The 16457-nt window shown below is 34.8% G+C and overlaps 1 protein-coding gene across 7 annotated transcripts in view; it reads right to left on the reverse strand.

Moving 5' to 3' along the window:
- WDR72 (WD repeat domain 72) overlaps positions 1-16457 on the reverse strand; it is a 196411-nt gene that overhangs the window by 29679 nt on the left and 150275 nt on the right. For 2 of the 7 annotated variants that reach the window (XM_016153669.2, XM_016153672.2), the window contains one exon: positions 8227-8349. The exons of the other annotated variants lie outside the window; for them this stretch is intronic. In XM_016153669.2, the coding sequence (XP_016009155.2) occupies positions 8227-8349 (123 nt within the window). The remainder of the gene's footprint in view (positions 1-8226; positions 8350-16457) is intronic. 7 annotated transcript variants of the gene reach the window in all.

Raw genomic sequence — 16457 nt, forward strand, 5'->3', positions numbered from 1 at the left:
ATAAACATTAAAAAGTATAAATGATTACTAATTACACATGAAAATAAGTGATCTGAATGAAAACTGCAGGGTGCTAGGAGAATGAATAACAGAGTGAATAAGAAGTTTGGAGGTCAGGCCTCTCTAAAGGAAGCAAACTTTAAAGTAAAACCTGAAATATGAGTATAAATTAGGCAAAGAGTATGTGATGGGAAAGACCACAAGTTGAATGGGTACCTTGCAAAATAGTTAGTAAAAGTCCTGAGGCAGGAAGGAGCTTGGCTCAATTTGAGGACTAAAGCAAAACCAGTGTGACTAGAGCATAGAAAATGGGGAAGCACCTGGCAAGGACTGAAGCTGGAAAGGTAGAGGGATCAAACCATAAGCCTAATAGAACTCATTAAGGTTTTGCATTGTATCCTAGTTGCAATAAGAACACATCACAGTCATTTATGCAGGAAGTGGCGTTATCAGACATATTTTTAAAAGATCATTCTAACTGCTGTGTGAAAAATAGCTTAGAAGAAAAATATGATCAAACCTACTCTTCACCTTCCTCTTTCTAGAACCCTCTCTGGGGAAAGTGCCTTTAAGAAACTAAGTACGGAGTAAGGATATGGATAAAGGGAGAAAGTCATATTTCCCTTTTCCAGGATATAACTGGACATGTTTACTACCATAAATTTGCTTCCCTGTGCACACAAACAATTATAATGCTATCTACAAATCAAGGAAAAAAATCAGAGTCCCATTTATGAGTTATAGAGTTACCTATTTTAAGACACACATTAGATGGTCTGGACAAAGAAAGCAGGGAACCAGAGGTGGAAACTTCCTTGAAGAGGATTCCCCTAATGAAAGGCATCAATGAGGTAATAAAAACAGATGTAGGAAGATAATTCTGATACAGAAGAAGGCTTAGAATACACATACCCACACCCACACCCCCCCCCCCACACACACACATATATTCACACACTCACAGACACCCAAACACTATCTGCTGGGCAGGAAGCTTCTGACTTTGTCTGGCAGTTGGTACCCATTTAGTATCAAGGTCCTGTGAGATCAGGGTGGGGAAGGAAGTGAAGTGACCATTTGGCCATCTACTACTGAACATATTCAGAGAAAAGACAGAGTATGGTTGTTTGGAATGCCCCATAGGTGTCACATAACATTCATTCCTAAATTAATTTTTCTAATTTTTCTACATCTATCTCTGTGTTTGCGTATATGCACTATTACATATAAATACAGACACCGAGTCAATACCAGGTAATATCATACTGTTGACAAAGCCATATAGCGAAGATTACAGTTTTAACTTTAGCTGTATAGTATATTAATGCCTCACTGGACTCATGAATGCTACATATTTTACACTATTTGTTTACTAGCTTGTCAGAGTTACTCATCATACACAGTGTCACAAAGCACATGGTCACATCTCATATATCTGCTTCAAGGGCAGGACCACTGTGACCTTTGACTGTTTGTTCTACAAAAGATAAAATTATTCCTTAGGAACGTTGTCTGTTTTTGTGGCTACCAAATCTGCTATTGAAGGAGTCTCAGTTTTCTGCAATATTACTTGTTAAATGTTTATAGCTAATTTTATAGGATAGACTAGATGTCTGAATATTTTCAAATCTCCTCAACCAGACTAGGTTTTTAACTGCTTCTCTTTCCTTAAGTTTTATGGAATGAGACATAGAAAATAACAAAGTAGTTTAGAAAACTCTTTCTTAGATGAAAAACATATAATATAGAAGAATGCTCCCCGATATCCTTTGTGTTAGGAGACATTTTAAGACATTTGTCTCTCACTTATTTCTCTTCCTGAAGCACACATTAACCAGTACATTTCTAATGCCATTCAATTTCACCCTCTTTTGCTTTGGAAACCTGTGACTACTCAAACTCAGGGAGAGCCAGCAGGCTGAGTTCTAGTTTCTGTGGAGTATGGAAGCCCTATAGGAAGAGATGGAATTCTAAATGTGAGCTGAAATGTTCAAATCACAGCCAAGAAAATGACTTTGGCCACTGTCAACAGCCAATATCATTTAAATATCTAGAACTCTTATTTGAAAGAAGAAAAGTTAACACTAATGGTTTTCTTTTGGGAACCTTCCCACAGCCAATGGTTCAGACTATTACATATTTAGGTAAGGGAGGAGAAATTATATTGCCCAGTAGAAGGGAGAAGTAATTTTATTATATGGAAAGATAGTGGCTTCATCATTAAAAAATTCAACCAACTAGAATACAACGTCCTTTGACCTAGCAGATAAAAGGTCAGAAAGCAATTTTGAATAATAAATGAGACCTGTTGACCTGGTGACCCAAATCTGGCAGGGTCAGTGTTTCCTCTTTCACCAGATGCTGATGGCAGACACACACTCACAGACAGCTCAGCTAATGAGCTGTCTCAACCCAGGTTGTAGGTGCTGCAGTATTTTAGTGTTATGTAGCACCAGAGAGAATAGGTTTTTAAAGCTGTTGTGTCAGGTAAAAAGATATTATAGAAATATTTCTATTGTTCTCTTAAGGAGAATCCTTTTCTGCTTCCTAATGCTTCTATTTAACCGTGAAATTTATTAGAAACCTGAGCATTGGCCAAGGTTTATCTTCTAAATTTAATTTCCTTTATTATTTTAGCTATGGCAAAAAAAAAAAAGCTCCTTTTGCTATACTTATTGCATTTATGTTATCAGCAAGGTGATTTTATGAGAATTTTCTGAATGTAGAAATGAAGCTATTTATCTCTAAAGTTGTGACTTTTGCCCTTCCTTTTACAGCACACACTCCTCCTGTGTAGAGAAGATATTTAGATGTGCACAGTTTGAAGATGTATGACTATTTCTATCTCGTAATTAGCTTAAGGTTATTTGTATGGCAGTGATCTAATCTAGAACTTTTAAATTTTTCAACAAAAATAAAAACAGAAAGATAGCTTCAAATTACTAAACCATCTATCCTTATAATTTTAATCTTTTAAATTTTCATTATTGCTTTTGGAAAAAAAAACAGCCATTATAAAGTCACCTTAGTAAATGTTCACGTTATTTTAATAAATGCCCTTTAATATGTCTCATTTTGACATCTTTGATTAACAAGATGCACAGTTCTTAATCATTTAATTTATGTTTACTTGATATTCTTTTAAATAAAAAATGTCAGGAGTCTGGCCAAAATCAGTTTAGCTAACTACATTTATCTGGCTTGGTCCCCTTTCAGCTTTCAACTGAAAATAATATTCTTCTACTCTTCATATTAAACTCTTGCCAATGTGTGAATTGCTGAAGGACCACTTAGTAAAATACCATCTCTCCTTGCAATAATATAACACAGGTGAGTTTGAAGTATTTTAAATCAATTTTTTTTTTGTTCACAATAAATTAAAAAAAAAAAAAACCTCAACAATGGAGGATTTGAAGACAACCTTATCACATATTCATCTCAATTTCCTGTGTCTGCCAAAAATGGAAAGGCAAAATTGCAACCAAAGCTAGCAGTTCAACCGCTTTCAAGTTTACTAAACCTGATTCAAGTGAATAAAGACATATTGAACACTTTTGGTGTACAGAATCTTGGTAAGCATCATCTTGTTATGTGAACACATTCTGTCTTGTGCATATTAAACTTTTCTACAAAGTCATGAATTTTCCAAAGTAAAAGCACTTGACTTAGATTTATGGCGAGGTCACATTCTAATTAATGACAAGGAATACTACTGCTATATAGACATGCACCAGCTGAACTGTGATACAGGAGAAGAAAGGAAGTGAATTTACAGGCTTGAAGAGAATGAAATAACACTTGATGGGTATTGTGTAGCATTTCTTTGTCTCATTAGATGACTTCACATTTCTTTTAATTTTAGCCTCACTACAAACTCATGTGCAAAGTATACAGTTGTATGCTGGTAATGTCTAATAATCTGCTCTAAAAAACAAAAACAACAAAAAAACTTAATTAGTGCCATTCGTTGATTTTCATGGTGCGAACACTTCCACCAGAACCACCTTCAAGCTACCAAGTGATGGCACTAAACACACAGCTGGGAAGAGATGTGTACAACTCGCTCTCCTGAGCTGGTGATCTCTGCCTCCATCACACCACTGGATATAGGGCAGATATTAGTATCCTTGTTTTGGAGTTGAGAAATCGATGTGGAGAGATTAAGAAACTGATCTGAGATGAAGAAGTAAAGAATAGCAAGGTCAACACAGCACTTTTTATTACCAGGTTCTGAGATTTTCTCCCCTTTCTACACTGTGAAGCCATTTAGGGGGAAAAAAAAAGTGAAGGAAGAACAGTGAGAACACTATACACTGATGCCAGAGAAGTGCTCACCCCCTCCATAGAGGTGAGAGGCAGGGCAGACACTTAGAGACCTCAGGGCAGAGATAGACACAAAGGACAGGAACAGTGGGAGATACAGACTCGGGAGCAGGAAAAGAATGAGGTGGATTGTGCAGGGAGGGAGAAAGAGAGAGAGAGGGAGAAGGAAGAGAGGGAGGGAGGGAGGGAGGGAGAGAGGGCGAGAAGGAGAGAAGGAGAGAGAGAGAACCAGATAGAAAGAGCACCAGAGGGAATCAGCAAGTCTTACAAGAACAAAGCCTGCTGCTTTTGAGATCACTTGTTCCAATTCCCTTTACCTAGATTTATTTGCCTTATCTCCCTAAATAAGAATTGTTTAGACCTTATCTAAGCAGGTACTCATGAGAACACATATGCTGAGGATGCACTGGTCTCTCTTTCTCTCTGCATTTATAAAGTATTTTTAAATCCCTGGACATCGATTGGTAGACAATGGTCAGTAATAGGTGCATCCTTAAATAAAGTCTATTCTTTTCCGGAGTCCTTCTTTCACCTATAAAGCTCACCTGAGGTTGTGTATCAAATGAACTATTTATGGTGGGGACGTAGGGGAGGGGAAGCAATGGTCCAATCTGCTTACTCAAAAACAAAGAAAATAAAACCAGTTTAACATGACAACAGTTAAGTTTGCTTTCATCTGGCAGAACTGCAAGACAAATCTGGTCCAAATGGCTTTGTTTAGTAGATTTTGAATTATTAAACAGAGCTGCGTTTAGATTTTGAAGATCAATGAAAAGAATTCCACATTAAAAGTCTAGAGGAGGGCTGAGAAACCCCTGTCCTTTGACTAAATTTCATCTAGGCAATAAGGCGGATTAAAGATAATATCCTGATTTATTACTATAATTAGTAAAAGGTAAAGTGTAGTTGAAGGTCATACTATATTAAATTCAGCTATATTAAAATCTCACAAATTTAGGGCTGACATTCCATAACATTTTCATCTCTCTCTCTTTTTGGATGTATATTAATTTTTCCCGTTCGGCTCATTTCCCTCTTTTTCACTTTTATGCCTCCTTTCCTTAATGTTGTAATAAATGTATTTCTTATTTGTGGTATTCTTTGTCGTTTTCAAATCTCTGTTAATATAACATCAAAACACCTTGTATTTCATTCTCCCACTCTTCCCCCCATCATCACAAAGTACATAAGTTAAAATGAAGGTTGGTTTATTTGTTTTACATTCATACCATTAATTTTATTATTTTGTTGGATTCATGCTTTGCAATTAAAAAAAAAAAAAGTTTCCCAGCCCCTCATGATAATAGTACCTTGTAAAGAGAGAGGGTTTTACATTCATTACCTAAAAAGTCTTACAGACTCCTTCAGAAAAAGGGGCTGTCACATATTTTTATTTTTAAAAATACAAGAAAACAAAGGGAATAAGGTAATTTTCTTTGAAAACTAGCAAAATAAACTCGGGCTTAAATTCATATTTCTACATTATTATTATATGATATTTTCAATTATATGACATTATTTCAAAATCAAAATATACACTAAATTTTAAAACACCTTTTCTTTGAAGATAAATGTTTGGGTGAAAATATATTTTGTCATTTCTCTATGGAGAAAACAAATAATAATGCCGTCCTTTACTTGCCAATGAAAATGTTTAACAGAGGCATAATAAAGAAGCAAATGTATAAATGAGGCTGTTAGTATCCATCTCTTGGAGAAAACATTTTATCAGCAGTTAAATAATAAGGTTGAGTAAATTAACATTAGTATAAGGATATGGATTATGATGATGAAATCATTTAAACTTTTCAGCATAAGAAACAACTATAGAGTATTGTTTTTCGGACTAAGGATTCATGTTCCTTCCTTCATTTTAGTTTTGATTATATTGAAAATAAGTCACTTTTCTTTAATCTTTTTGTTCACAGAATTCACCTAAGTGCTTTTGAGAAGCACTGCTTCTCGTAGGGTCTGGAAATCAGCAGAGTGACATTCTGCAGTGTTCCTGTACATGGATGGATGGAACTGACTTATCAACTGTCACCTATATCACCCAAATCATCCATGTGAAGAAGGCTGACTTGGCACCAAGCCGGCAATTATCTGGTGAACCCAGCGCAATAAACTACATAGACTGATAAAAGTTCAAAGAATAAGTATAATTGCATTGGGAAATCATAGAGAATCCTTTTCGATGATTCAAAATGCAATACCTTAACTGTATTCAACTCACAATAGCAGGCCAATCAAACCATCTAAAATCAGACAAAAAATACAGAATGCTATTACAGGTATTCTAAAATATCTGTTTTAAAACATGGCATAAATCTCGTCTTTACAAAAATGTAAGTTTTTGGTATAAATCATATCAAGTACATGTAGAAAAGTTACTCACTAATGTCATGCAATACACATTACACATATAACACAAAACATACAAACACATACATTACACACACACCTACAATAAACTGAATGAAGAATTCAGGTTAATGGGGCAATAATGAAAAATACTTTCATTCTGAATAGCTGAAAAAGAAAAGAAATAAAAGGTTTGGCAGTAGAAATCAGACTTAAACAATTAAACACTGGATATTGCCAAGGTTGTCTCGGCCAGAATAAGAAACTGCACTTTGAAAGGTAATTTACTTTATTAGCTCTTAGTCTATCAGGCTATCCAGAGAGCTTAAATGCCAAGAGGAAGTGCCACAATAATCAGAGCAAAATAAACATTATAATGTCATTATACATAATTTTCTAAGGTTAGAGAGTTCTTTCCTCTTTTCTAAGTGGAGAGAGCCATGTTTCATTTAGCATTTATTAAATTTTCCTGAAATGTCAGATAATCTTGGAGAAACAAGTTGAGTGTGCCTTTAATACGATAAAAAAAAGAGCACCAAAAGTAAGGAGCACTAAATGTAAATGTATTTTGGGTGAAATTTAGGATTGCTTAAACATTAAGATGGCTGAGTTTCATCTCACATGTCACATCCAAAAAGAAAATAGTGACTGCTTGAAAAAATACGTCCAGAAGATTTCTAATGCTGTATCTGGACCCAACAAGAACCAGTGCCTGTGCCTTGATCAATGAACAATGTCTGCCTTAAGTAGGAGAGGAGAAGAGGCAGCTCATATGGCATCTTTTGTGATCTTGTATAATGAGATCTGGGCTGAGATCAAGAGATATCCAGCCCCGTGAACTTAGGCAAGTGGCCATCGACCATCACAAAGCTAGTTTCTTTACCTTTAAACAAAAGGGGTGTTGCTAGATAATTTTGAAGTTCCTCATTAGTTATGAGATAATTTACTAGTACCTAATATTTGTATAACGATATTACAATTCAAAAACATTTTACATATATTAATTTTTTGTATCATTATTATTAACATATAGATAAAGAAACTAAAGCTCTCTGGAGTTGAGAAACCGATGTGGCAAGATTAAGGAAATGACACACACAGTGGTTCTGGGATTCAAACTTAGTTCTCATCCAGCTGACATATTGTCTCATGCATATACAAACGTACATTTTTACGGACACACCAACTATATTTCCTACTTCGGTACCTATGGAATTGTTAAGTGCTTTCCCCTGAGTACTCTCTCCTGGGTTCTCCATCCCTTGCCCATGGTAGAGATCACCGATCTATCATGGCATCTTTTCTTTCTCAACACATTACTGCTGGAGCCACTACCAGCTGTTGGGCCTCTCATTCAAGAGAGACCAGTCTCATGGACCTGCTCTACCATCAAAAAGGTCTCCAGCCAGAGCCAAACTTAGAAGTCTAGAAGAGAGGGAAGCAGCAGATACTTTCCTCCTGGAAATCCTACTGTCTGCTTTGTGGAAATGTACTGAGCCATAATGTTGGCAACAGAAAGCATTAGAGGAAGCAGTTTATTACCTTTGTGAGTTTGGCTTGAACAAAATAGACAATCCTGGTATATGAACCTGAAGAAAGAAGATGGTTCCAGTATCTTCACTGTTCTATTTGGATAATATGGAATAGTGGGTAGGAATGACTCCCCTGTTGATGATAAAATAGTAGTTATGGTAGAATCATGGAGTAATGGGGTAGAACTCAGAGCAAGAGCCCAAATCTTTGTCTTCCCACTGATTGACATGGCCCCACTTCTGATTGACTTCTGATATTGATTGCCAAGGCCCCTCTTCTACCACAAACTGTGCCCTAGAATCTTGCTCCTGCCATAATGGGAATATAGACTCCAATATTATTTTAATGTTTTATCCAATCTTCATAGCAAACAATTATCCTGTAATAGTAGACCCTTAATTGTCCACACCTTAAACATTATCCACACCATATTTACCTCCAGATTACCTCTTCCTATCAGCTAGTGGTTTTTTGGGATTGTTCCAGCAAACACTAACTAGTCAAGCCAAATCAAATTAGAAGTAGAGCATAAGGTAGCCCTGAAATTAAAAAAAACAAAACAAAACAAAAAAAAAAACAGAACCACAAACAAATTCTGGAAAACGAAATTGGCTATAAAATAATTCTATGTATCCAATTTCATTAGGTAAGTGAAATTTCATGAAATATTATTCCATAGATACTACCCTATCTTTGATCTTCAGGGAAATGGCTTATAGTTGGAGTGAAGGAGGAACAAGGACGATTTGATTACCCCTCAAAATGATGATTTAGCAATTCAACATTGCATAAAACATGCTTTAATGCAATGTTGAATTGATTTCCTAATTTATAAATTCAAAAAAGTTAAAGTCCACCCACTAGGTTGCTGTATAAGAGTACCCTGTAATGCATTCCAAAACCTTATGTAGATGATTTTTTGCTTTTATGTGCAACTTCTTTCTTCCGGTCCAGCCAATGAGGCTGGCTTATTCTGATTCACAGCAGTAAATGGCACTTGCCTTTTGATTTCATTTGTTCAATAGGATTTTTTTTAATATAGTATAGTAAGAAAATATCTTCAGAATTAAAGTCTTTTAATGAAACTTTTTTTTTTATCTTTTAAAAAGTGAAACAGTGTGCTTTTTAGCTTACTTAATTTGCATACTTAAAATGTGTATAATTTTTTATTAAATCCACTTTCTTGGCAAGTTAGAATCTCAGACATGCGGACAAGCAGTTATCTCTTATCAATGTCTGAATCAAATTGAGAGTTTAATCAACAGAAATATAATCAAAAGTAATAGCAACCTTAAATGGGTATTTACTTAAAACTTGCTAGTATATTTTTCTGCTTATTAGCACCTCTTTTTTTTAGGACTGAAAGATGTGAACTCTGCTACTCTTGTAGTATTTCTTTTCTCTTTTAACCATGAGCTAGAAAGCAGAAATATTTTTTCATTCCCAATATGAATAATCTTTAATGATGATAATTGCATGGATTTTTTTTTTTCAAAAGTACAATGAAAGTCTAAGAAAAAGCATGTAGATTTTTCCTTTCTTTTAAAAATGTTTCTTTAAAGATTAGGTGAAGATCAGCCTCCCTGATAGACTCTTATTTTCCTTACAGTATCTGCAGGAAAAGCTCATTTGCAGACAGCTGCTATATGAGCTTCCTTTCCTTGCCCTGTCATTGACCTTCAACCTGATCTGAAAGAACCACCTTCTTTCAAAGTGAGAAGTTATTCATTTACCATAATAGCTCTATTCTGGGCCTCTTTAGCAGAAAATGGCAATTGTGCCCAAATAAGAAGGTTTTGTGGTCCTGACTACTGTCCTTACACAAGAGGACAAAACCACTAGGAAAATTCCGTTCCGATAGCCACAGTAGGTGGCCATAAAGTTGGTGTTTAAACTATGGCTGATGTGCAGCAAGCACAAAAAGAGAAAGAAAAATCATTAGGAGTTTGCACTTGCTCTGGTTATATACTAGGGTTTGCCAATTATGTTCTCTTAACTTGACAGCTTATTCATTGAGCAAGAGCTGCTACATTAGAAGTTTGGTGACAGTCTGCTGTATGCAACTTTAAAATAAAACCACTTCATGAAGAGAAGCGAGAAACATAAATGATAAGCCTATTGGATAATCATTACAAATAAATAAAAAGCCTTTGATACAAGCAATTAGTCACAAGCATTACAAGTCGAAATGCAGTCCAATGTTAAAGAGACAGTTTAGAAGCACATGGCACATTTATCACAGCTCCACAGACAAGTTATTGAGCTGTCTGTGAAAAACCAGCCAAACAGGAAAGCTTTCAGCAGCGAGCAGCAGTTGAGGTCTTTGATTGATAGAGCTAGATGATGCAAAGCTGTCCGATGGCTTTCTGCAAAATAAAATGAAAGGACCCAAGGTCTTTCATGGTGCTCTCTGACCACAGATGAACAGCTACTTTATTATGGCCCAGGTTGAGGTTGCACCTTGCTCCATATTCTGCTACTTTCTGATGCACACAGTTAGTTGACTTGACCAACCAGCCATTGTGTTTAACATAAGAGAGTCTGCCATCTTCACATTTTTTTAAAGGTTTAACATAAGGGCAGAAGACTGCACTGGTTAACAGCTGTGGTTCTTTACTTTTCCTTACCAGCAGCTCTTCTAACCGCAGTGATGTACAGGAAGAGTGTTATGGTAACCTTCCTGAACTGATTCACTTTTTCTTCATTCATATGGTTTAATTCCAATGAGTCACAAGCCAGGATGTTCAGTCCATGACCCCAAGAATCAAGATGCTGCATTTATTTATTTTTATTTAGGATACTGTATTTATTCTCATTTGTATTTTATGCTTTAAAATAGGGAATGAGTTTTAGATGGGGCAAGGATTCCTTTGGGAGAATTGTTTAAAAGAAAAGGCCATCAACTTTTCAGTTGCTTTTAGTAGGTCTCAATGACTGAAATTTGCTTTACTAAGGCGTTTAACAGGATATAATAAAATGCTCTGATCCTCATTTCTAGGTTGATTTTGTCAACTAAATTTATTAATCTCAAAATAATCACTCTGTATTCTTCTAGAGGTATTCTTATTTATGTTTGTGTGTCAGAGAGAGAGAGAGAGAGAGAGAGAGAGAGAGAGAGAGAGAGAGAGAGAGAGAGAAATCAGGAGAAATGAGACTTGCTCTAGAATCATTTAAAAAGATTATATTCTTCCTCACTATCTCTTTATACATCATTCCCAACAGAGTTCAGTCTCTAAAGATATTATTACCATAGTCCTTTGTCTGAGATTAGAACATTATAAATCTTCAAGTGCTATTCCTTTATTGACATTTTAGAGTCGTATTATTTGATATTGAGTATCATAAACTGCACTGTTCAGAACACTTGAAATTCTATCTGTAATAAATGAGTAAACTCATATAGCACATTTAACGAAAAGAACTTCATCTGAAATTAATTCTGATAAAGATATATCTATTTCTAGAACCTAAGTGTGTGATCAAAATTCTTCCCCCTAAAAAAAAAAAAAAATAGGAATTGTATTCTATTGTAAAATTTTCTAACAAAGACAGTGGAAACTATTAATGTGTTCTGAACCCAAATTTGTATCCCAAACATAAAAATATAAAGCAAAATAATTATAGAAAATATAATCAAGGTATAACATAGTTTTATTTTGTTTAAAGCTGCCTGCAGTGAGAGCATTCTCCTCTACAGAGAGCAACTATGTGCTTTAGTGCATTCTGGCTCTGTTTTCTCTTACAGCTAAAAGAGGGGGGCAGGAAGGTTTGTTTTTCCCTAGGAACCTGCATACTTCATACCCAAATTCCTTGTCATTCAAAGTACCTGTCACGGGGGAGTTCTTAGACTATCTAAGACCTCACCCCACAAAAGTAAGAACTGCATTTTAACAAGTTCCCTAGGGGCTAGGCAATTCATATGTACTTCAAGTTTGAAAAGCCCTGCTTTAATGCAGTAGTTTTCAACCCTGCCTGCATGTTAGGTTAACCTGAGGACCTCTTAAAAATAGAGATCCTGGCACTTCACTATAGACCGACTAAATCAGAATTTCTGACGGTAAGGCTCAAATACTACTTTTTTTTTTTTTTTTAAAGCTCCCTAGATAGTTCAAAAGTGCATCCAGAAGTAGGGCTTATTCTAATCAAAGCTATGTAATATGTTGTGTTCATCTTTTTACAGCAGCTACTAGGAAATTCAACTAGTCAACATGAATCTTTTAAGGTAAATTATAATATGTGTTTAAGTTTCAGCTTTATTGAGGTATAATGGACCAATAAAAAGGATATTTAAAGTGCACATTGTGGTGATTTGATATATGTATACATTGTGAAAGGATTCTCTCCGTCTAGTTAATTAACACATCCATCATCTCACATATATAATTGGTGAGAACATTTAAGTTCTACTCTTTTAGCAAAATTCATTTATGCAATACAGTGATGCCATGTTTTACATCAGATCCTCAGGTCTTATTTATCTTACAGTTGAAAGTTTTTACCTTCTATCAACCTCTTTGTATTCATTCACTCTCCCAACCAGTTTTCTATTTTGTTTCTATGAATTCGACTTTTGGGTTTTTTTTTTTTGAAGATTACACATATTTATCTTTCTCTCTCTTATTTTACTTAGCACAATGCCCTTGAGATCCATCCATGTTATCTCAAACAGGGTGAATTATAATATTAATTATTTTATATTAAGAGCAAAAATAAGTTGAAAATAATATGCATATATGTCATGCTAGTCACTAACATTTTTCTTATACATTTTTTTTCATTTAACTCTTAAAGCAATGTTATTTTCCCCATTTTACATATAAACAAACTCAGAGTAGGTGGGGTTGAATAAATTGATAAGGACAGATAATTTATTAGTAGCAGAACATCCAGCAATCGAAATGCCCTGTGCCTGGCTACAGAACTTACACACACACACACACACACACACACACACACACACACTACTTCTTAGTTCCTTGCTAGCTTTGGTTTAGACTCTAGAATGAAAAGTGGGCTACACACTACAGTATGAATTAGAATAAACTGGGCAGTTTGTTAAAATGCAGGCTGCTGATTCAGTTGGTCTTGAGTGGGACCCAAGAATTTGTATTTCTAAGGAGATCCCAGGGGATGCTGCTGTTGCTGGTCCACACTTTAAGAATCACTGGGCTGGATTGATTATCATGGACTTTATTATGTTTCTTGTCTTCATTATGGGCATCCTCAAATCATTTATATAAATAGAAAGGTTATGTATAAATACAGAAACGAAGGGGCAGAGGCTGGTGATATATAAACTATGTTAGTTAGAATTGATGATAAAATAAAACTTCAAGTAAGCAGTGATTTCCTATTCCCTATTGCAAACTCTTCCCAAGAGATAAATGGACTTCAACATTCTTTTCTCTACAAAGCTAAAATTAGACTTGGTGTGTGATGGCAGGCAATGCAAGTATTCCAAAAGTCAAAGAAACTTACATTATAACATTGTTTAGAAAATAAATGAGCAATTATGAACAACTTTAATGTTTTCTCTGCTTTGTGTTCCTTAAGATACTTAAATCACATCAAAATACATTTAATTATTCCATGAATTGTTTTGCTTCAAGCTATAAATTATAATGTCTGAAACAATAAAAGCAAAGGAATATTGTTGAGTTTATCTCAGTGATTTATGCTCTTAGTGCAAAATTGACAATTTAAGATATACACTTGGTTTTTCCTCATCACTTTTGGAAAGAAATTTCCTACACAACATTACAGTAGCTAGGAAGATGCCCCTAATTGTTGTGTTGGATATTGGGTCAGATGAGCTTCAAAGAGTGGTATTTACACAAATCAGTCTTAGCAAAGACAAATATTTGAAACTTTATGATTTAAAGTTAATAAGCTGACAAATTTATTAAATTGGAAATTAGGCATAGAAAATATGAAATTATTTTAAAGGTTCTTTCTCTTCCTGGCCTGAATAAAGTTTAAAAGAAACAAATTTGCATCTTTCACTTATAACTTCAGTGACACATGTACTTTATTTGAGTTGTTAAAATAAAGAAAAGCAAGATCTGTTTTTATAATAAAGGATCTTATAAATGTTCATTAACACCCAGGTTTGAGGTAAGGCTGTTTGATATAGTAATAGGAATGTCAGCTGGAACACAATCCTTAAGACTTTTTTTTTTTTAATATGAAATACTATTCTTGCAGAAAGTTGGTTGGATGACATAAAGAGCAGAGGCTTGCCTATCACACTGATTACTTGATGTAATAGTAAGCAAGCTTAAGTGAACTGTGTGTCTTCAATCTTTCCAATCACTTAGGGATGGGCATCAGAGCTCACCATCCATCATCCCTGGCCTGAAACATACGGTGCATCAGCAATCTTGGGCTGACCTAAATGATAGTAAAAGCCGCTATGCTGTTCACAATAAGAAATTGTTGTCCACTGAATTACAGGTTTGTGATTAGATTGCTAACATGGCCAACTTGATGTATAAGTGAAGTGTCTAGGGAAGATATTCTTTAGAATCTTCTGAAGATTAATTTATACCCTTGAAATGTAGACCAATCACAGAGTCAAAAAATATGTCAAGGTATTTTTCTTGTAACCAAGAAAGCACAGCTGTTACAACAGTCATTAATTTATTTCTGGCACCTTTATCTGCAACAGAATTTAATAAACAAGGTGTCTAATGGCTATCATCTTAGCATGGCTAGAAATTGCACAATATAAAAATTAATTTTTTGAAGTCAGATTCATATGGTGAGTAGTTATATACTATTGGAAATATAAACGTAAAATGTAGACTGTTTCTCATAATTTAAATTTTCACATTTAAAAACTTTGAAATCTCTCCAAATGCCTATCTAAAATTTCCAGTTGTGTGCTATGTTTTCATATCTCAGAACTGCCTAAAGACATCATGCAAATCACCTGGTAGATATGCTATATATTTTTTCTTTGGCTTCCTTTCTCAAGATTAAAGGAGCTAGAATTTAAAATTCAATTTTAAAGAAATTATCTCTAGGTCAGCTAAACAATCCCCCAAAAAAGACTGGCACAAAAAATAGAAGGCCTGGCTTTGACTCCAGTTTCTGTGTCTGAATTTACCGTATGGCTTAGATAAGCCACTTGGTTGCTCTTATCATTAGTATCCATGTTTGGTTATATAAGAATGATATATGCTGGTCTAACCAAAGTCTTATTCAGGAGGATAACTTTCATTCCTTCAATATTTACTAAACATCCCAATTTTCAGTCACATGTTTAACTGCATAAAATGATGAAAACAGAAGTTCTGCTGACAGCCTAGTGGAAGGAAACAGACAAGAAAACAGGCAAGTACAAAAGAAAGCTTAGCATGCAGAAAAAAACAGCCAAGAACTTATGAAAAATGAAAATTCTAGGGGTCCAAAGCCCAGATTCTAAGTCAACAGATCTAGTGTTGGGCTCAGGTACCTACCTTTTTAACATGCACTCTAGATGATTCTAATACACTCAATGGTCTATAAGAGAATACATTTAACTTAATCTTAAAAGCCCAAAAAAGGTTTTGGGAAAAGGTGGTAGAGAAATAAAAACTTCATGGGCATAATCTGAGCACAATGGAGGGAAGAGATTAAAAAAAAGTGTTCCTTTGCTGTACCTTGCTTGTTTGACATAATATATTTTGGAGATTGAACCACATCTTATTTTTTGTAAATACTGCACATAGTATCCATTATATATGCACACCTAAATTTATTTTGTCATTTACTTGCCGATGGATAATTAGCTTATTTCAATCTTTTGCTTTTATAAGCGATACTGTAAAGAATAAACTTGTACTGCAGTCATTTCAAGCATCTGCACATTTGTTAAATTCCAAGAAATTGAATTCTGATGTCAAAGGGCATTAGCATTTAACATGTTGGTAAATTCTGAGAAATTGTTCTCCATGTGGCTACACCAAATTGCAATCTCATTTGCAAGGTGTGAGAAGATCATTTCCTTATTTTCCAGAAATGAGTTTGACCTTTATCTTGAGAACGCTGAGGAGAAAATCAAGGGTCTTTAGAGGATAAATGACCTGATAAGGTTTATATTTTAGAAAGATATACTCCCACTACAATGTGGAGAATGGATGGATTGGAGTAGGTAAGACAGGAAGCAAGAAAGGCAGTTAAAATGCCAAGCAGCAATTAGCCAAGAAGAGATAACTTAGTTTGAACTATGTGGAACAAGGATCTTTATTAAACATATA

The sequence above is a fragment of the Rousettus aegyptiacus genome, unplaced genomic scaffold, assembly GCF_014176215.1.
Source record: "Rousettus aegyptiacus isolate mRouAeg1 unplaced genomic scaffold, mRouAeg1.p scaffold_m13_p_3, whole genome shotgun sequence".
In the NCBI taxonomy this organism is placed as follows: domain Eukaryota; kingdom Metazoa; phylum Chordata; class Mammalia; order Chiroptera; family Pteropodidae; genus Rousettus; species Rousettus aegyptiacus.